At 41.0% G+C, this 22,724-nt stretch overlaps 1 protein-coding gene across 1 annotated transcript in view; it reads right to left on the bottom strand.

The window, feature by feature from the left end:
- Positions 1-19,349, bottom strand: part of LOC110445762 (cardioacceleratory peptide receptor-like) — a 119,304-nt gene extending 99,955 nt beyond the window's left edge. Inside the window, exons 1-2 of the mRNA XM_021490539.1 lie at positions 18,896-19,349; positions 8,153-8,797 (exon numbers count right to left, since the gene is read on the bottom strand). Coding sequence (XP_021346214.1) covers positions 8,153-8,281 — 129 coding nt within the window. The 5' untranslated portion in view covers positions 8,282-8,797; positions 18,896-19,349. The remainder of the gene's footprint in view (positions 1-8,152; positions 8,798-18,895) is intronic.
- Positions 19,350-22,724: the final 3,375 nt, after the last annotated feature.

Below are 22,724 nucleotides of genomic sequence, written 5' to 3'. Positions count from 1 at the left end.
GTAATGCTATCACTTGACCCTATTTAGGATATTCCGTGTAATTATCGAGTAATGCTATCACTTGACCCTATTTAGGATATTCCGTGTAATTATCGAGTAATGCTATATCTATTATGGTCTTTATCATATTGTCACTAGCTCTTTGATATGTACCAATACACTAGCATCGTGTAACTACAATTCAGTAATAGAGTGTGTTCACATCACCGTATTTTACTTCTGGTGTTAATATCACCGTATTTTACTTCTGGTGTTAATATCACCGTATTTTACTTCTGGTGTTAATATCACCGTATTTTACTTCTGGTGTTAATATCACCGTATTTTACTTCTGGTGTTAATATCACCGTATTTTACTTCTGGTGTTAATATCACCGTATTTTACTTCTGGTGTTAATATCACCGTATTTTACTTCTGGTGTTAATATCACCGTATTTTACTTCTGGTGTTAATATCACCGTATTTTTCTTCCGGTTTAAAATCAGCGTGTTAATACACTATGTATCACTGTATTTTGTTTCCGGTGTTAATATCAGCATGTTTTACTTCCAGTGTTCATGTCGTCACATATACCACACATTAATAACACCTTGTTTTACTTGCGGTGTGTACCACACGAGGTGATAAAACTTTCCATTTGCATATTTTAACAGTATTCTCAATAGTTGTCCTCAAATTATCATCTAAGTGAAGCTGATTGAAAGGTTGAACCTAGTCTAAACGTCTACATATACGATTCAGAACCTCTCAGCCGGCTTACAGTAATCCACAAGGACCAGAAAGTTAGCAATATAGCGTGCAAGGATTTTACATTATAGAAATTTAAATACGGGTTAAAACTTTTTTTGTACAGTTTTATCGGCATAAAAAGCCTATATCGTTTGAATGAAAACCCTTATTTTCAATGACAGCGTTGAATGGAAGTGTGTAATTATTGATGTGTTTCTAGGTGACTTTCTCCCCGTTAACGTAGACACCGGGAGATACAGGAAAAGCATTACGAGTAAAGTGTATCGGTTGGTGCTCCGACACGTTAAGACACGGTTTGTCCTATATAAGACACGAGCCGATAAGATCACTTTATACGTCAGCATCCGAAGGCCACCGTCTCTAAAAAGGTGCTTTGGCCCATTACACCATCTTTTTGGAAATGTTAAAATGTTTAATAGACATCGCTCTCGCAGGGACTGTTGTAGACTTGTTTCTCACTTACTCTCATCATTTATTAGAAAAAGGCGTTGCTAACCTACCGATTGCTAGGATTGGGCCTACATCATGTTTATCCTACGTATCACTTAGCGTTTAATAGTTTCCTTGAAATCACTTACAGGTAAATCAGAGATAAGTATTACAATCATGATACGTATTTCCTTATCGACTTGTAGTCCAGGCTTTAGTCTAATGTGGATGACGATAGTCCAGGCTTTCGTCTAACGTGTACGACGATAGTCCAGGCTTTAGTCTAATGTGGATGACGATAGTCCAGGCTAAAGTCTAACGTTGACGACGATAATCCAGGCATTAGTCTAACATGGACGACGACAGGCCAGGCTAAAGTCTAACGTGGATGACGATAGTCCAGGCTAAAGTCTAACGTTGACGACGATAATCCAGGCTAAAGTCTAATGTGGACGACGATAGTCCAGGCTTCAGTCTAACGTGGACAACGAAAGTCCAGGCTTTAGTCTAATGTGGATGACGATGGTCCAGGCTAAAGTCTAACGTTGACGACGATAATCCATGCTAAAGTCTAATGTGGACGACGACAGGCCAGGCTAAAGTTAACGTGGACGACGATAGACCAAGCATTAGTCTAACGTGGACGACAAAATTCCAGGATTTAGTCTAACGTTGATGACGATAGTCCAGGCTAAAGTCTAACGTTGACGACGATAATCCAGGCTAAAGTCTAATTTGGACGACGATAGTCCAGGCTTCAGTCTAACGTGGACAACGACAGGTCAGGCTTAAGTCTAACGTGGACGACGACATGCTAGGCTATAGTCTAATGTGGACGACGACAGGCAAGGCTAAAGTTAAACGTGGACGACGATAATCCAGGCATTAGTCTAACGTGGACGACGATAGTCCAGGCTAAAGTCTAACGTTGACGACGATAATCCAGGCTAAAGTCTAATGTGGAGGACGAAAGTCCAGGCTTCAGTCTAACGTGGACGACGACAGGCCAGGCTTAAGTCTAACGTGGACAACGACATGCTAGGCTATAGTCTAACGTTGATGACGATAGTCCAGGCTAAAGTCTAATTTGGACGACGATAGTCCAGGCATTAGTCTAACGTGGACGACGATAATCCAGGCATTAGTCTAACGTGGACGACGACATGCTAGGCTTTAGTCTAACGTTGACGACGATAATCCAGGCTAAAGTCTAATTTGGACGACGATAGTCCAGGCTTCAGTCTAACGTGGACGTCGACAGGCCAGGCTTAAGTCTAACGTTGACAACGACAGGCCAGGATTTAGTCTAACGTGGACGACGACATGCCAGGCTTTAGTCTAACGTGGACGACGACAGACCAGGCTTTAGTCTAACTTGGATGATGATAGTCCAGGCTAAAGTCTAACGTTGACGACGATAATCCAGGCTAAAGTCTAATGTGGACGACGATAGTCCAGGCTTCAGTCTAACGTTGACAACGACAGGCAAGGCTTTAGTCTAACGTGGACGACGACATGCTAGGCTTTAGTCTTATGTGGACGACGATAAGCTAGGCTAAAATCTAACATTGACGACGATAGTATACAGTTAGAGTATGGGGTTGAGGGATATAGCAAGTTTCTGGTGTCCCAAGACCAGGTCTATTTCCCGAGTCGAAGCCGAGGGAAATAGCCATGGTCAAGGGACACCAGAAACTTGCTATATACGCCTCAACCTCATACTTTAACCGTTTTATTATACCGATACACACTGGAGAGATAGTTTTAACTAGAAAATATTTGTAAACCATAAGCTGTATAGCCTCACGTCCCAGCTACCCCTTTGATGGCAATGGAGCCAAATGCTTCGGAGTTCGGCAGCAAGCTCCGCCCACCTCGCGCGTCACTGCCGAGTTCGGTAACAAGCTCCGCCCACCTCTCGCCTGATTGGCTCGGCGGAAACACCCGAGTGTAGGTGTGTTTTAGTTCACAGACTAACACACAGGACTAAAACACACTCAGGCAAAAGTGGGGATATATTCGATTTAACCAATTACTTTTATATAGAGTAAATAAAGTAGAGGTGTAATAATCTAGGCTCAAGTGTAACGTGGACGACGATAGTCCAGGCTTAAGTGTAACGTGGACGACGATAGTTGTTTAGGCTTAAGTGTAACGTGGACGACGATAGTCCAGGCTTAAGTGTAATGTGGACAACGATAGTCCAGGCTTAAGTGTAACGTTGACGACGATAGTCCAGGCTTAAGTCTAGCGTGGACGACGACAGGCCAGGCTAAAGTCTAACGTGGACGAATATAGGCCAGGGTTAGGTCTAACGTGGACAATGATTGACTTTGCTAGCATACACTCGTATCGTTCTGCATTGTTTTGATATCGTTATTTAGATATTAGTGTAAGGATTATTTAGACGGTTGAATGAATTATCATACTTTGTAATAAAATGGTGAAATCAAGTCATCTCGACTCTACTTATTCACGTGCCTCTATCAATGACAAATAATATTTACATTATAGAAACATTCTCACGCAGACATTCCGAAACAGTATTCCGATCAGCGTACCAATGTTCATAATGGAGTAATTCAGCGGCATTCATGCAACCAAATAAAGACAAAAAACATTCTTGCTCATTTTACAACCATTAGAAGACATTGATTAACACAAGCTGTGTTTAAACTTATCTTCCCAAGAGGAACAATCAAAGAGCAATGCCATACCATTAAACTGACTACAGACTTTTGATTGTCTCTGCTGATGGTATAGCTACAATGAGAACAGGTTTCGCATCTGTCATAAAATAACCTTGAATGCATACACTTCCCGTGAAGACAGTAAATGCCAAACTCTCAATGAAATCAATCAAACTGCTGGCAATACAGGACAGTGGGATGTGACCAGGAGATGGTGTGGTGATTTAGCAGTGTCAAGTGAGTCGATTCCTCAGAAAAACTACAAGATTCTGCTGGTTTTAAAAACGGACTTAAAATAACCGTTTCATTTCAGAAAGCTGTAGTAGCATTAAGTATCGTCTAACAATTCGGAAATTAAAAAGCTGTATTAGAAAGGTATTCATACTCTCTTTGCCAATACATTTTCATATTTTATATTATTGATATTATTTTCAATATAAAAGTGGGTAATCGAAAACAACAGAAGTAATGAAAAACAGCAGTTGTAATAAAAAAAACCAGAATAAATAAAAAAAACCAGAAGTAATAAAAAACAGCAGAATTAATAAAAAAAAAAATAGAATTAATAAAAACAACAGAAGTAATAAAAAACAGAAGCAATCAAATCAGCAGAAGTGATAAAAAACAACAAAGTAATAAAAATAACCCTTTGACCGAAGAATCCAATCAATTACATCTTTTTTTTTATCTGCAAAACATTCTGACCAAACAAAATCGTGGGAAGAGGACACTCCTCTGTTTATTTTTAAAAGGCAGACCCCCCCCACACACACACACACACACACACACACACACACGCACTTCCTGTCATCTGTCCCCCGTCCTAACCCCCTCCCCCAAACAAAAAAAAACCTTGATACTACCGACCTATCAGTTAAAGGTCTCTAATAACTCTACTAAGCCAAATCATCTCGAGACAATGGGTCCACTCGTCATCAGCGTGGCTAGTCTGTATACTAAACAGATGATATATCTATCAGAATCCTTGGAAATCTGCACAAAAGCTCTCGATCGGGTAAGCAAGTTTATCATCTATATACTACTTTATACCACCTACCGATAGCGTGATAATTCATTATCATTGGTTTTCAGTACGAGAAGAAGTTGAGAACGACTTGAAAAGAACTTGAGAACGGATTTTCCCATTTCCCAGCAAAAAAGAACGTCTGCTCGCGCCAGATGACGTCCGAAACCGGAAATAGTGTCCACAAAAAAGTGATTCGCGTAGGAAATAGTCTGCCATAAACATATTTGTTTACGTTTGTCACAGGCGATCGTTGACCATTGAGCTTAGAAGTCATTTGAAAAACATGGTGTTTAGTTGACACAGTATTTTCAGTGTTTGTCTTTCGAACAATTTTCTCATCGATTGCATGAAGATAAAATCTCGAGTCCACCTGCGGTGGCCCTTCGCTTTTATCCACGTGCTCTCGATGAGAAAATTGTTCTCACGACAAACCCTGAAAATACAGTGTGATAATCTATAAAGACAACACTTATCTTGATTTTTATCTCGCCTACATAGCCTTATGTATGGCTACACAAAAAATAGTAGTGCGGTTACTCTGGGCTAGTCGGTAGCTGTAGCGAAGATTTCCTGCAAGCCATGACGCCGTGAATAACGGCAAAGAATGAAATACGCGTTACGTCACTTGTGGGGTCCCCGTTACGTTACCAGTGGTGTCCCCGTTACGTCACTAGTGGCGTCCCGTTACGTCAACAGTGGCGTCCCCGTTACGTCACTAGTGGCGTCCCGTTACGTCAACAGTGGCGTCCCCGTTACGTCACTAGTGGCGTCCCGTTACGTCACCAGTGGTGTCCCCGTTACGTCACTTTACGTCACCAGTGGCGTCCCCGTTACGTCACCATTGGTGTTCCCGAAAATGTGTACAGCGATCCATTCTGTTCTATTTTACGACAATGACCTTTCGAACGCTGTCAACAACATGGACAACAACTTGAAGATTATGCGAAGATTAGTTGATGGCGTAAACAATACGGAGTACATAAGGGGCAAAATAGATTGACACATACACAAATGCCAATATTTGTGGGCGAACATAATATTGACTCATAAAAATATTATTTGGCAAATGAAACCATCTAAGAACTTACCAAGGAACTATATAATGTACGAAACCCGATAGTGTCGGTACAATACAAGCAAGATGGACTGTTATCTTGGGATATAGAACTGTAGACAAGGAGAGGGATTCGGAGTAACTACCTCAGTCTGTCCGGGTCGAAAACGAACAGAAATGTAGGGATCCTATTCAGACAAGTCAATGTTCATGTTCAAATCCATATGAAGTCACTGCCTTGTAATATCTGTACGAGAATGTCCGATTTTAAAGGGTTCCAACCTCAATCTTTCTCATTTAGAATCAAAGCCCTTGTACATGCCACCTTATGCTGACTAGTCTAGGAAATTGTCACGGAGCCCTGCAAACCTCAGGGCCCGTATTCATGAAACCGTTCTCATGCTCAAGTATGGAATTTGTGCTGAAGCCGAATTTATTGTTCCCGTTATCGTGGACGCCGTCCGCATTTAACAAGGAAAATACGTCCCAAATCGACCGCCGATGGTCCTAGAAAATAGTCTGAGGACAACACAAACGTTGTGCTAGGAAAGTATTAACCCGTGAAACCCGCTCGTTGTAAACATGAACTGAGACGTCACCCTTGTGGGCTCGCGTTGATGCCCGGAAAAACAATTTGCATACTGCAACCGTTTGAACACCACATGATTGTACCAACCAGTCAACAAATGTACAAAACTCCCGTACGACCGTGTCTGGGTCTGCCGAGGGGCAGCTCAAATTATTGCCATCGCATTGTAAACAAACAACGTCAAAACCTGACCCACGGAATCTACGAGAAAACTCTCTGTATATCCGATTGATACCAGCTCATGGAAAAACTGTGATATTCAACAACGTCATGATGAAGCCCAAAATTCGCACGCGAGAGCAGTTCATTAGCGTACCTCGAAAGTCGAGTTATGAAGCTATGGCCCAACACCAAAACTTTCCTTCGGGGCGCCGTGACATTGTCAGACATGGTTCACTGAAACACGTGCGGGCGTGATCAAATGTAAACAAACATTGATGATGACTCAACAAAAGTCCAAGATGCGTATCCTTGTGTTCGGGATGATGCTTAGAAAACTTCTGCCGTATAAAAGGTCAAATTACTTGTATATTTTGTTTATCGTTCAGAAAAGCAAAGACGGCGTGCGGTTGCAAAATTTTCTGTCCCCCTGCGGGGATCACCTGCTGAAACAGGGGTCAGCTATCACGTGGTTTAGACTTGACCAATGAAATTGTATTCCAAAATTAAACACCGGAAAATTCAAATATATAATAATATATTGCTCATGAATATATACGTTTCTGAAAAAAGATGTCTATTGCTAGACTTTTTTTTTTCAGTTAAAGCCGAAAACTGTTTTCATTGTTTACATTTGACTTTCTGATCGTTTGTCAAGATTTGAGCACAGAATCCATGCTTGAGCATGAGAACGGTTTCATAAATACAGGCCCAGAACTCGTTCAGCAGCATGCCTAAACACTGCCTTAAGAAAAACGTAACTGGAGTTTGGATTTCAGTTCCATTTAAGACCAATTCCTTTATAGAGGCTATGATAGTCTTAAACCTTGTCGGCAAGGTTGTGGGTTCAATTTCTGTACTGGATTTAGATATTTCTATGCGCCTTCAAACTTGCGTTTTGCGAGGTAGAGGGAAATAATTACAAAACCATATACGCCCACTATACGGAACTGGGTTCTAGTTCCCAGTTCCGATTAAGAGAACGTAAATGGAGTTCCCAGTGGATTATAAGGGTATGCTTATGATGTATCTTTGTCTAAGTTCTATTGATGGTGTTATTTCAATATTTAAACGGAACTAAGATCTGGTTCCCAGTTCCTTGTTTCTTAAACGGAACTAGAAACTAGGAACCAGCTTCAGACTCTAGCCGGGCTTTGATAATTTCAAAATACAGTTCGTATATCAGCCTTGCGATTGGTCAGTTTTTGGAGCCTGGGACCAATACAATAACTTTTTAGGGTTCCCTCTACGACCTTATACATCTTACTTGTCAGACATTATATGTCTTACCTGTTTGTGTTTTTATCAGACTATTAGGACTTATGTATGACGTATGAGGTCTTAATTGTCACTTGTCTGTACAACTTGATACAACAATAAAACACAAAACTCGTATGTCACCAACTCCTACTTACGTTACACAGATTATTACCCTTCCAACTCAGTGACTTACCTGGAAGTAATAGTGGCTCTCTCCGTCCTGTTGGTCAGTGTCATTGCCGCCCTCGGTTGTCACGTTATAAAGCACGTGACCAGAGGTTATAACAGACTGGTCAGTGACATCATGCGTTGTCTCCTGCATTTCCTGATATTTCCTCAGAAAATGACAATGTACACACTATCAGAGTGAGAAGAAAAGTATGTAGATGTATATACTATACCGCGTTACATTAGTGTTCCGATCAACGTACTGTTTCAGTAGTGGAACAGACACTATAGGAATCAGCATCGACTTTGATGAACACGTTGGAGGTTTTACCACAGGCTTGTGTCACAGATTTAGACCTGGTTGTTTCACAGATTTACACCTGGTTGTTTCACAGATTTAGACCTGGTTGTCTCACATATTTACACCTGGTTGTCTCACAGATTTAGACCTGGTTGTCTCACAGATTTACACCTGGTTGTCTCACAGATTTACACCTGGTTGTGTCACAGATTTACACCTGGTTGTCTCACAGATTTACACCTGGATGTCTCACAGATTTACACCTGGATGTCTCACAGATTTACACCTGGTGTGAAATATTCCCCTAGAATATTGAAGTATTAATCCTTATTTTTTCTAACGACATAGGATGGATTCCTCAACACTTTCCTGAAAGAAAGAAAAGAAAATATGTAATTATAACAAACCATGCTATCAAAATCAATATGTATATAGACTAATGAAATATATTAAATGATTTGCTAAATTTCGTTTTGCACTCTGCTTAAATTGTTTTAACATTAATTTAAATTTGTAATTGTAAATGATTAGAAGTTTTAAGACGTGACACTGAATATTAAACAATTACTTTCACGATCTAAAACTAGTGATATAACTGGTGAACCAAAGCAACATAGAAAATATAGACCGATGTTACTGTGCTCTGTGTGGACAGTTCTAAACGGTTCTACAATAAGCATCGTTTGCTATTGATGAACGCTTTCCCTATGATCATTTGGGGATTTGAAGCTTGCTTTATAGGTAACGCCTATCAGTGTATCCCTACCCATTAGTGTAACCCTACCCATTGATGTAACCCTATCCATGGTCAGTAGTGTAACCCTACCCATTAATCTAAACATATCCATGGTCAGTAGTGTACCCTACCCATTAATCTTACCCTACCCATTAATCTTACCCTACCCATTCATGTAACCCTACCACTTAATGTAACCCTATCCATGGTAAGTAGTGTAACCCTATCCATGGTAAGTAGTGTAACCCTACCCATTAATGTAAACCTATCCATGGTCAGTAGTGTAGCCCTACCCATTAATGTAATCCATGGCCATTATTGTAACTCTACCCATTAATGTAACCCTATCCATGGTCAGTAGTTTAACCCTACCCATTAATGTAACCCTATCCATTAATGTAACCCTATCCATGGTCAGTAGTGTAACCCTACCCATTATTGTAACCCTATCCATGGTCAGTAGTTTAACTTTACCCATTAATGTAACCCTATCCATGAATGTAACCCTATCCATGGTCAGTAGTGTAACCCAATCCATTAATGTAACCCTACCCATTAATGTAACCCTATCCATGGTCAGTAGTGTAACCCTACCCATTAATGTAACTCTATCCATTAATGTAACCCTATCCATGGTTAGTAGTTTAACCCTACCCATTAATGTAACCCTACCCATTAATGTTACCCTATCCATGGTCAGTAGTTTAACTCTACCCATTTGTGTAACCCTATCCATGGTCAGTAGTGTAACTCTACCTATTAATGTAACCCTTTCCATGGTCAGTAGTTTAACCCTACCCATTAATGTAACCCTACCCATTAATGTAACCCTATCCATTAATGTAACCCTTCCACTGACAGACAACCGTCAACAATCCAGTACCAAAAACGCTTGGTCATCGGGATGCTTGTAATTATAAGTGCGTTCGAATCCCTAACATGTGACCAGTCAACAGTTGCATGTGACCAGTCAACAGTTTCACGTGCCCAGTCAACAGTTTTACGGTAGCGCACATTAGCTATAGTTTGTTTGGTGAATTGTCTGGGAAACAGTCGCAATTGATTAATATGCATTTATATAGCGAGTCAGGTAACAATTTACACTAGTGGTAGACAGTTTACACTAGTGGTAGACAGTTTACACTAGTGGGTGACAGTTTACACTAGTGGGTGACAGTTAACACTAGTGGCTGACAGTTAACACTAGTTGGTGACAGTTTACACTAGTTGGTGACAGTTTACACTAGTTGGTGACAGTTTACACTAGTTGGTGACAATAGTCTATATCAAAAAGAAATTGGGCGAAAAGCCAGAAACAGTCAAAAATGACTAACTCTTTTTGATATAGACTTTTGAGTAATTTTGTAAACTGTCTACCACTAATTATTACCCAATAGACTATATAAATCAAAATTAGTCATTTTTGACTGTTTCTTGCTTATTGTCCAATTTCAGCTGTAGGGGTGAAACATAGTACAGTCAAAACTGTTTTCCCGGTCAAAGCGAACTGTTACCCGGCGCGAATTTGATGCGCAGATATCCCCCCTCGAGAGCCCTGTTCGAGCGTTTCGATGACCGCGACTCAGTGTTGTTTACGCAGACAAAGCGATGCAATGGCGAGTCATCATGACATGCAGCATTGATACTGATATGTATTTGGTAATAAAACAATTGTTTCAATGTTATTTGGGTGACAGTCCAAACTACCATCCCTCCGTAGGGGGAAGCCCGGTGGAACTGTTTGACAGGGCTTCTCCCTACCTCGGGATGATAGTTTTGACTGTTCCCCAAATAGCCATGAAACAATTGTATAATGTCACCCACTATTGAAAACTGTCACCAACTAGTGTTAACTGTTATCAACTATTATAAACTGTCTACCACTAGTGTGAGCAGTCACCCACTAGTGTAAGCTGTCAACAACTAGTGTTAACTGTCTACCACTAGTGTAAACTGTCTACAACTAGTGTGACAGTCACCCACTAGTGTAAACTGTCTACCACTATTGTAAGCTGTCACCCACTAGTGTAAACTGTCTACCACTAGTGTAAACTGTCTACCACCGGTGTAAGCTGTCTACTACTAGTGTAAGCTGTCACCCACTAGTGTAAAATGTCTACCAATAGTGAAAGAAGTTACCCACTAGTGTAACTTGTCATCCACTCGTGTAAGCTGTCACCCACTTGTGTAAACTGTCTACCACTAGTGAAAGCTGTCATTCACTAGTGTAAACTGTCATCCACTAGTGTTAACTGTCACCCACTAGTGAAAGCTCTCATTCACTAGTGTAAATTGCCTACCAGTAGTGTAAACTGTCACACACTAGTGTAACCTTTCACTCGCTAGTGTAAACTGTCGCCAACTAGTTTAAATTGTCTACCACTAGTGTAAACTGTCACACACTAGTGTAAACTGTCACCGACTAATGTGAACTGTCTACCACTAGTGTAAACTGTCTACCACCAGTGTAAACAGTCTACCACCAGTGTAAACTGTCTACCACTAGTGTAAACTGTCTACCACTAGTGTAAACTGTCACCCACTAGTGTAAACAGTCATCCACTAGTGTAAACTATATATCACTAGTGTAAACTGTCTCCTACTGGTGTAAGCTGTCACCCACTAGTGTAAACTATATATAACTAGTGTAAACAGTCTACCACCCGTGTAAACTGTCTACCACTAGTGTAAGCTGTCACTCACTAGTGTAAACAGTCATCCACTAGTGTAAACTATATATCACTAGTATAAACTGCCTACCACCAGTGTAAACTGTCACCCACCAGAGTAAGCTGTCACCCACAAGTGTAAACTATATATCACTAGTGTAAACAGTCTACCACCCGTGTAAACTGTCTACCACTAGTGTAAACTGTCTACCACCAGTGTAAACTGTCACCCACCAGTGTAAGCTGTCACCCACAAGTGTAAACTATATATCACTAGTGTAAACAGTCTACCACTGGTGTAAGCTGTCACCCACTAGTGTAAACTATATCACTAGTGTAAACTGTCTACCACTAGTGTAAACAGTCATCCACTAGAGTAAACTATATATCACTAGTGTAAACTGTATACCACTGGTGTAAGCTGTCACCCACCAGTGTAAACTATATATCACTAGTATAAACTGTCTACCACCAGTGTAAACTGTCACCCACCAGAGTAAGCTGTCACCCACAAGTGTAAACTATATATCACTAGTGTAAACAGTCTACCCCCCGTGTAAACTGTCTACCACTAGTGTAAGCTTTCACCCACTAGTGTAAACTATATATCACTAGTGTAAAGTGTATACCACTGGTGTAAGCTGTCACCCACCAGTGTAAACTATATATCACTAGTATAAACTGTCTACCACCAGTGTAAACTGTCACCCACCAGAGTAAGCTGTCACCCACAAGTGTAAACTATATATCACTAGTGTAAACAGTCTACCCCCCGTGTAAACTGTCTACCACTAGTGTAAGCTTTCACCCACTAGTGTAAACTATATATCACTAGTGTAAACTGTATACCACTGGTGTAAGCTGTCACCCACCAGTGTAAACTATATATCACTAGTATAAACTGTCTACCACCAGTGTAAACTGTCACCCACCAGTGTAAGCTGTCACCCACAAATGTAAACTATATATCACTAGTGTAAACCGTCTCCCACTAGTGTAAGCTGTCTCCCACTAGTGTAAACTATATATCACTAGTGTAACCAGTCTACCACCCGTGTAAACTGTCTACCACTAGTGTAAGCTGTCACCCACTAGTGTAAACTATATATCACTAGTATAAACTGTCTACCACCAGTGTAAACTGTCACCCACCAGAGTAAGCTGTCACCCACAAGTGTAAACTATATATCACTAGTGTAAACAGTCTACCCCCCGTGTAAACTGTCTACCACTAGTGTAAGCTTTCACCCACTAGTGTAAACTATATATCACTAGTGTAACCAGTCTACCACCCGTGTAAACTGTCTACCACTAGTGTAAGCTTTCACCCACTAGTGTAAACTATATATCACTAGTGTAAAGTGTATACCACTGGTGTAAGCTGTCACCCACCAGTGTAAACTATATATCACTAGTATAAACTGTCTACCACCAGTGTAAACTGTCACCCACCAGTGTAAGCTGTCACCCACTAGTGTAAACTATATATCACTAGTGTAAACAGTCTACCACCCGTGTAAACTGTCTACCACTAGTGTAAGCTGTCACCCACTAGTGTAAACTATATATCACTAGTGTAAACAGTCTACCACCCGTGTAAACTGTCTACCACTAGTGTAAGCTGTCGCCCACTAGTGTAAACTATATATCACTAGTGTAAACTGTCTACCACTAGTGTAAACTGTCTACCACTGGTGTAAGCTGTCACCCACTAGTGTAAACTATATATCACTAGTATAAACTGTCTCCCACTAGTGTAGACTGTCTCCCACTAGTGTAAACTGTCTCCTAGTGTAAACTGTCTCCCACTAGTGTAAAATGTTTACCACTGGTGTAACCTATCACCCACTAGTGTAAACTATATATCACTAGTGTAAACTGTCTACCACTAGTGTAAACTGTCTATCACTAGTGTAAACTGTCTCCCACTGGTTTAAGCTGTCACCCACTAGTGTAAACTATATATCACTAGTGTAAACTGTCTACCTCTAGTGTAAACTGTCTATCACTAGTGTAAACTGTCTCCCACTGGTTTAAGCTCTCACCCACTAGTGTAAACTATATATCACTAGTGTAAACTGTCTCCCACTAGTGTAAGCTGTCTCCCACTAGTGTAAACTCTCTACCACTAGTGTAAACTGTCTACCACTAGTGTTAACTGTCTACCACTGGTGTAAGCTGTCACCCACTAGTGTAAACTAGATATCACTAGTGTAAACTGTCTCCCACTGGTGTAATCTGTCACCCACTAGTGTAAACTATATATCACTAGTGTAAACTGTCTACCACTGGGGTAAGCTGTCACCCACTAGTGTAAACTCTCTTCCACTAGTGTAAACTGTCTACCACTAGTGTAAACAGTCTACCACCAGTGTAAACTGTCTACCACTATTGTAAACTGTCTCCCACTAGTGTAAACTGTCACCCACTAGTGTAAGCTGTCTCCCACTAGTGTAAGCTGTCTCCCAATAGTGTAAACTGTCTCCCACTAGTGTAAGCTGTCTCCCACTAGTGTAAACTGTCACCCACTAGTGTAAACAGTCATCCACTAGTTTAAACTATATATCACTAGTGTAAACTGTCTACCACTGGTGTAAACAGTCATCCACTAGTGTAAACTATATATCACTAGTGTAAGCTGTCTCCCACTAGTGTAAACTGTCTCCCACTGGTGTAAGCTGTCTCCCACTAGTGTAAACTGTCTCCCACTAATGTAAGCTGTCTCCCACTAGTGTAAACTGTCTCCCACTAGTGTAAGCTGTCTCCCACTAGTATAAACTGTCTCCCACTAGTGTTAGCTGTCTCCCACTAGTGTAAACTATATATCAGTAGTGTAAACTGTCTCCCACTAGTGTAAACTATATATCACTAGTGTAAACTATATATCACTAGTATAAACTGTCTCCCACTGGTGTAAGCTGTCTCCCACTAGTGTAAACTGTCTCCCACTAGTGTAAGCTGTCTCCCACTAGTGTAAACTATATATCATTAGTGTAAACTGTCTCCCACTAGTGTACAATACTGGGTGTTACAGTTGTATCCTTATCCTGGATTTCAACTGTGATTGTGACTAATGAAGGTTATTCAACAGGTGTAACAAGTGTTGCTATTAATTGTACTAGTGTTCTGGACATGGTTCCGACAGTTTTAAACTACTTGTAATACTGTTGCCATTTACAGTACACCAGGATACAGCCTGCGTTCGTAAAGGTCACATGTATAAAAAAAACTGGGAACAAGCAGGGATATGGAATAGACTGTGTACACAACATAGCGGTAATTAAGCGTCCGACACCGGTCAATACCAAGTGTCTATTACTGTGAGATAAGTAAGTGTCCCTCACCAGTCACTACCTAGTGTCTATAACTGTGAGGTAAGTAAGTGTCCCTCACCAGTTACTACCTAGTGTCTATAACTGTGTGGTAAGTAAGTGTCCCTCACCGGTCACTACCTAGTGTCTATAACTGTGAGGTAAGCAAGTGTCCCTCACCAGTCACTACCTAGTGTCTATAACTGTGTGGTAAGTAAGTGTCCCTCACCGGTCACTACCTAGTGTCTATAACTGTGAGGTAAGTAAGTGTCCCTCACCAGTTACTACCTAGTATCTATAACTGTGAGGTAAGTAAGTGTCCCTCACCGGTCACTACCTAGTGTCTATTACTGTGCGGTAAGTAAGTGTCCCTCACCAGTTACTACCTAGTATCTATAACTGTGTGGTAAGTAAGTGTCCCTCACCAGTCACTACCTAGTGTCTATTACTGTGCGGTAAGTAAGTGTCCCTCACCAGTTACTACCTAGTATCTATAACTGTGTGGTAAGTAAGTGTCCCTCACCAGTCACTACCTAGTGTCTATTACTGTGCGGTAAGTAAGTGTCCCTCACCAGTTACTACCTAGTATCTATAACTGTGTGGTAAGTAAGTGTCCCTCACCAGTCACTACCTAGTGTCTATTACTGTGCGGTAAGTAAGTGTCCCTCACCAGTTACTACCTAGTATCTATAACTGTGTGGTAAGTAAGTGTCCCTCACCAGTCACTACCTAGTGTCTATTACTGTGCGGTAAGTAAGTGTCCCTCACCAGTTACTACCTAGTATCTATAACTGTGTGGTAAGTAAGTGTCCCTCACCAGTCACTACCTAGTGTCTATAACTGTGAGGTAAGTAAGTGTCCCTCACCAGTTACTACCTAGTATCTATAACTGTGTGGTAAGTAAGTGTCCCTCACCAGTCACTACCTAGTGTCTATAACTGTGAGGTAAGTAAGTGTCCCTCACCAGTTACTACCTAGTATCTATAACTGTGTGGTAAGTAAGTGTCCCTCACCAGTCACTACCTAGTGTCTATAACTGTGAGGTAAGTAAGTGTCCCTCACCAGTTACTACCTAGTATCTATAACTGTGTGGTAAGTAAGTGTCCCTCACCAGTCACTACCTAGTGTCTATAACTGTGAGGTAAGTAAGTGTCCCTCACCAGTTACTACCTAGTATCTATAACTGTGTGGTAAGTAAGTGTCCCTCACCAGTCACTACCTAGTGTCTATAACTGTGAGGTAAGTAAGTGTCCCTCACCAGTTACTACCTAGTATCTATAACTGTGTGGTAAGTAAGTGTCCCTCACCAGTCACTACCTAGTGTCTATAACTGTGAGGTAAGTAAGTGTCCCTCACCAGTCACTACCTAGTATCTATAACTGTGTGGTAAGTAAGTGTCCCTCACCAGTCACTACCTAGTGTCTATAACTGTGAGGTAAGTAAGTGTCCCTCACCAGTTACTACCTAGTATCTATAACTGTGTGGTAAGTAAGTGTCCCTCACCGGTCACTACCTAGTGTCTATAACTGTGAGGTAAGTAAGTGTCCCTCACCAGTCACTACCTAGTGTCTATAACTGTGAGGTAAGTAAGTGTCCCTCACCGGTCACTACCTAGTGTCTATAACTGTGAGGTAAGTAAGTGTCCCTCACCAGTCACTACCTAGTGTCTATAACTGTGAGGTAAGTAAGTGTCCCTCACCGGTCACTACCTAGTGTCTATAACTGTGAGGTAAGTAAGTGTCCCTCACCAGTCACTACCTAGTGTCTATAACTGTGAGGTAAGTAAGTGTCCCTCACCGGTCACTACCTAGTGTCTATAACTGTGAGGTAAGTAAGTGTCCCTCACCAGTCACTACCTAGTGTCTATAACTGTGAGGTAAGTAAGTGTCCCTCACCAGTTACTACCTAGTGTCTATAACTGTGAGGTAAGCAAGTGTCCCTCACCAGTTACTACCTAGTGTCTATAACTGTGTGGTAAGTAAGTGTCCCTCACCAGTCACTACCTAGTGTCTATTACTGTGAGATAAGTAAGTGTCCCTCACCAGTCATTACCTAGTGTCTATATCTGTACGGTTAGTAAGTGTCCCTCACCAGTCACTACCTAGTGTCTATTACCGGTCCCTCACCGGTCACTACCTAGTGTCTATAACTGTGAGATAAGTAAGTGTCCTTCACCGGTCACTACCTAGTGTCTATAACTGTGAGGTAAGTAAGTGTCCCTCACCAGTCACTACCTAGTGTCTATAACTGTGAGGTAAGTAAGTGTCCCTCACCAGTTACTACCTAGTGTCTATAACTGTGAGGTAAGCAAGTGTCCCTCACCAGTTACTACCTAGTGTCTATAACTGTGTGGTAAGTAAGTGTCCCTCACCAGTCACTACCTAGTGTCTATTACTGTGAGATAAGTAAGTGTCCTTCACCGGTCACTACCTAGTGTCTATTACTGTGAGATAAGTAAGTGTCCCTCACCAGTCATTACCTAGTGTCTATATCTGTACGGTTAGTAAGTGTCCCTCACCAGTCACTACCTAGTGTCTATTACCGGTCCCTCACCGGTCACTACCTAGTGTCTATAACTGTGAGATAAGTAAGTGTCCTTCACCGGTCACTACCTAGTGTCTATAACTGTGAGGTAAGTAAGTGTCCCTCACCAGTCACTACCTAGTGTCTATAACTGTGAGGTAAGTAAGTGTCCCTCACCAGTTACTACCTAGTGTCTATAACTGTGAGGTAAGCAAGTGTCCCTCACCAGTTACTACCTAGTGTCTATAACTGTGCGGTAAGTAAGTGTCCCTCACCAGTCACTACCTAGTGTCTATTACTGTGAGATAAGTAAGTGTCCTTCACCGGTCACTACTTAGTGTCTATTCCTGTGAGATAAGTAAGTGTCCCTCACCAGTCATTACCTAGTGTCTATATCTGTACGGTTAGTAAGTGTCCCTCACCAGTCACTACCTAGTGTCTATTACCGGTCCCTCACCGGTCACTACCTAGTGTCTATAACTGTGAGGTAAGTAAGTGTCCCTCACCAGTCACTACCTAGTGTCTATAACTGTGAGGTAAGTAAGTGTCCCTCACCAGTTACTACCTAGTGTCTATAACTGTGAGGTAAGCAAGTGTCCCTCACCAGTTACTACCCAGTGACATATCTTTGGTTTCATAACTAAACATCAGAAGGAGATACAATGGAGACTCTGAATAATAAGTCTTATTGACTAGATCTCATAGTGTTGTGTTTTCAAAGGTATCCGTTTCTTCTGATAAAGAGATCATTTAAGAATCTGTAAAATGAATACACAGCTTGTGATATTCGATCGTAAACAAATCTCATTACCTGGTTAATATAACTAAGCTATAGGTAAGAGTCCCACACCGGTTACACGTGTACCTAGTATAACTACCGACGTGTAGTCGCTACTCGTCGCACAGATGTGTAGACGCTACTCGTCGTACAGATGTGTAGACGCTACTTGCCATACAGATGTGTAGACGCTACTCGTCGTACATATGTGTAGACGTTCCTCGCCATACAGACATATAGACGCTACCCGCCGTACAGACGCGTAGACGCTCCTGAGACATACACTCATGTTCCTTAATAAATGCTTGCTCATTATCGATGCATCATATGATAAGTAGGTAATAATAACTCTTTGTTGGATTGTAATGTTCGTGATTGGTAGAAATCACACACTTTTAGCACACGCCAGTTTATCTGTAAATGACATCACTTCTTGTTAAAACCACTTACCTGTTTGTTAATAATGAAAACCTCTACTCCAGTAAAGTATCGTTGACTGACTACTTTTTCAGGAACACGTTCTCAAAACTAAGTGTGCATTTAACATGCTACATAAATAAAAACTTGTCAAAGTCTAACCGCACGATCACTTATTGACAGTATTCCTGATGAATGATGACATGCGCACTGTGTTACCAGTACTGCGCGTGAATGTTCGTGGATGGCAGATTTTAGCGTCGGTAACGCCACATCAGCATTGCTTGTTAATGGCCAGGAACGGCCTTTGATCATCAATGATGTTTTTACAAATCACTTTTGTAGACCGATTACAATTCGTGAATACGTTTATGACGTTCTGTTAGTCATAACTTCCATGAACAACATTGTAATATTTTTCCAGTCTATACTTCCATAAATGCAAGGAGTTACTGCTTTCATGAATACAACTTTGACGTGTTGACAGTCTTAACTTCCATGAATACAACTGTGACGTGTTGACAGTCACTATATAAATGTTGATGTAAACCGCTATCGATTACACGGGAGACTGCCTTCCGTTTACCTGTAGGAGATATGATGCTGTCTCCGTAATTAATAATTGAGTGTAGATGTTGATTATGCATCCACACAGTGTACAGGTCCGAGCAAGCCTCACATGTTCGTCAATTTAGTTTAAGGTGATCAGGAATTTCGGATCAAACATCGGAACCTTAATAATGCCTAATGGTACATAGAGCTCGAGTAAATCTAAGACTTTGTGCTGTCCGGACTAGTATTAAACAAGCGCTCAACAACCCATCGTGCCATTGGCCAGATCGTGGGGCAATAGGCCAGATCGTGGGGCAATAGGCAAGATCATGGAACAATAGGCCAGATCGTGGGGCAATAGGCCAGATCGTGGGGAAAAAAGAATAGGCCATATCGTGGAACAATAGGCCAGATCGTTGGACAATAGGCCAGATCGTGGGACAATAGACCAGATCGTTAGGCAATAGGCCAGATCGTGGGACAATAGGCCAGATCGTGGTGCAATAGGCCAGGTCGTAAGGCAATAGGTCAGGTCGTAAGGCAATAAGCCAGGTCGTATTGAAAAACCGTCTAAATATTTTTTATAATAAAATCATGTCTACTGTATTGATTTATCCGCAACAATCCCATGAAAGGTGGCTCACTATGTTATATATTTCTCTGAACCAAGACGAATGGGGAAAAATTCATTCATGTCCCTTTTACGAGACAAAAGACTCGAAATTACAAAGTTTACAATACAGAATCATTCACAGAATCTTTTTCACAAATTCCATGCTACTAAAGCAAAAACTATTAGAACATGAAGAATGCAGCTTTTGTAGTGGAGAATCAGAAACAATATATCACCTTTTTTGGGGTTGCACACATAGTCAATCGCTCTGGACATGTTTTATTAACTCGGTTTTACAAAAATATGATATTGTTTTAGAGAAAAAACCTGCTACTTTCCTATTCTGCATCATTGACAATGTTCAACTGACGGGTTTAAACATATGCATACAACTGTTTATTTTTTTTATATCTTTAATGCGACAATTCCACAAAATTCCTGACTGGGAAAGTTGTAAAATATTTATAAAAAAGTTATAGAAATTTAGACCTATATTCTGTCTACATGATGTCTCAAAATTCAGCGAACAAGACCCGGCAAAAATGGGAAAGTATCAAGCTTATTCTAGAATGAACTACTAGTACTTAACTACTCGTTTATATTGTATTTCTTCTCCAGTAACCTTTGAAAAACATGTAATGCACTTATGTGACTGACGCAATAAAAAAATGTCAAAGACAAAAAAATAAGCCAGGTCGTGGGGAAATAGGCAAAATCGTGGGGCAATAGGCCAGATCGTGGGGCAATAGGCCAGATCGTGGGACAATATGCCAGGTCGTAAGGCAATAGGCCAGGTCGTGGGGCAATAAGCCAGGTCGTGGGTCAATAGGCAAAATCGTGGGGCAATAGGCCAGATCGTTGGGTAATAAGCCAGATCGTGGGGCAATAGGCCAGGCTGTGGGGCAATAGGTCAGGCCGTGTGGCAATAGGCCAGATCCTGGGGCAATAGGCCAGATCCTGGGGCAATAGGCCAGATCGTGGGGCAATAGGCCAGGCCGTGGGGCAATAGGCCAGATCTTGGGGCAATAGACCAGGCCTCGGGACAATAGGCCAGATCATGGGATAATATGCCGGGTCGTGAGGAACCACGATTGCTAAATCCCGGAATAACCCTTCAGTGGCGGTTGAATTGTAATGATGCAAACACTGCATGTAGGCAATTAGGTGATGAGTATAACCATCATACAAAATATAATAAATAAATGGAAAACATACTGAACCGAAAAAAACAAACACACGCATGCAATGAATGTCGCGGTCTGTTTGAAAGATCCACCTCCTGTCTCTGGGAGACACACGATCCACCTCCTCTCTCTGGGAGACTCACGATCCCCTTTGGCGAGCTTTCAAAGTCTATAAAGAATTTTCCGGATATGGATCTATTTTTATCCTGTCATCGTTAGAGACGTACGTGTCCATCTCGCTACACGACACAGCCCGACAGGTCGGAACAGCTGGGACACCATAATTACGACATGGAGATCACAGACGACAAAAATATTAGAATTTGATACTTCTGATAATGTTTGAGAGGCGTCTGTCAGTAAACGAGACGAGGAACTGATAGTTTTAACGTATGACTCGATAAACACTTAGACTAATTACACTATCAAATATAGGCCCGGCTGATACACCGTACACCTACAAAGTAATGTAGGAACCAGGGACGGATCCGGATTTCTTTTTATCCTAATGTTACTTCATCGAATTGAATATTGATAAAAACACGTGGATGTTCTCGGCTTACATTTAGTAAGATAGTGGGGTTTTGTTGTTGCATTTCTCAATATTTTATTCTTTCTCTCTCTTTTACATGGTCATTGTAGAATGGGTGGGTGTGGCAAGATAACCTTACTAGTTTTCTGAAATACATGATTGCCATTGCTCATTTAATGGATGTCAAGTTGGCTTGCGTTAGGTGGAGTTGGGGGTGGGTACATGATGCGCGGCAGTTATGTCAGCTATCGTGTAACAGCTTTAACTGTTCATGGTCTGTCGATACATTATATCATGCCCCCTTTTTAATGGGTTAGTATGGCAAGATAACTTACCTTATTTTATTTATCAAAGTTATCTATAAATAAAATAAAAAAATCACTTATTAACTAATTCAATTAATTTCATAATTTTTAACATTAGGATAAAAATGATTAGTTCCCCTTATAAACATCTTACAATGTGAATGTAGGGAGGTACTAAGCAACAGCAACTCCTGCCAATTACTAATGGAGACCATGGTATGCAAGGTAGAATTACCATATCTCTCTTACATAATACCTAAAAATAGGAACAGCGACTGTGACGTCAGAGAGTCTAAAATAAACTATAAAGTTGAATAACACTATTGTACGTGAGTCACACGTTGATAATGAAGGTTTAAATATAGTAACAGAATAGGTGGTTTATCTGTAGATCTTCGAGTAGTAACCGGAACAACGACGTACATCCCATCAATCCGAACATCTACCACATCTAGGCAGCAAGCTCACATCACGCGCTCTTTCATACACAAATATTAACAGGCAGAATAAATAAAATAACATTTCAAGAATAACCCACACAAAGTTGGTACCAATTGTAGCATTATTTAACAGACTTACTATCAGTGTACATTTTTAAGTAAATACATTATAGACTTTAGTCTTAGTTATAGTTTGTCATCTGATAGTAAACTACCTTTTATATATCTGAACATAA

Source organism: Mizuhopecten yessoensis, unplaced genomic scaffold, assembly GCF_002113885.1.
Source record: "Mizuhopecten yessoensis strain PY_sf001 unplaced genomic scaffold, ASM211388v2 scaffold2351, whole genome shotgun sequence".
NCBI lineage: Eukaryota > Metazoa > Mollusca > Bivalvia > Pectinida > Pectinidae > Mizuhopecten > Mizuhopecten yessoensis.
Note: the sequence above shows the minus strand (reverse complement) of the source record. Positions and strands in the feature narration are given on the sequence as shown.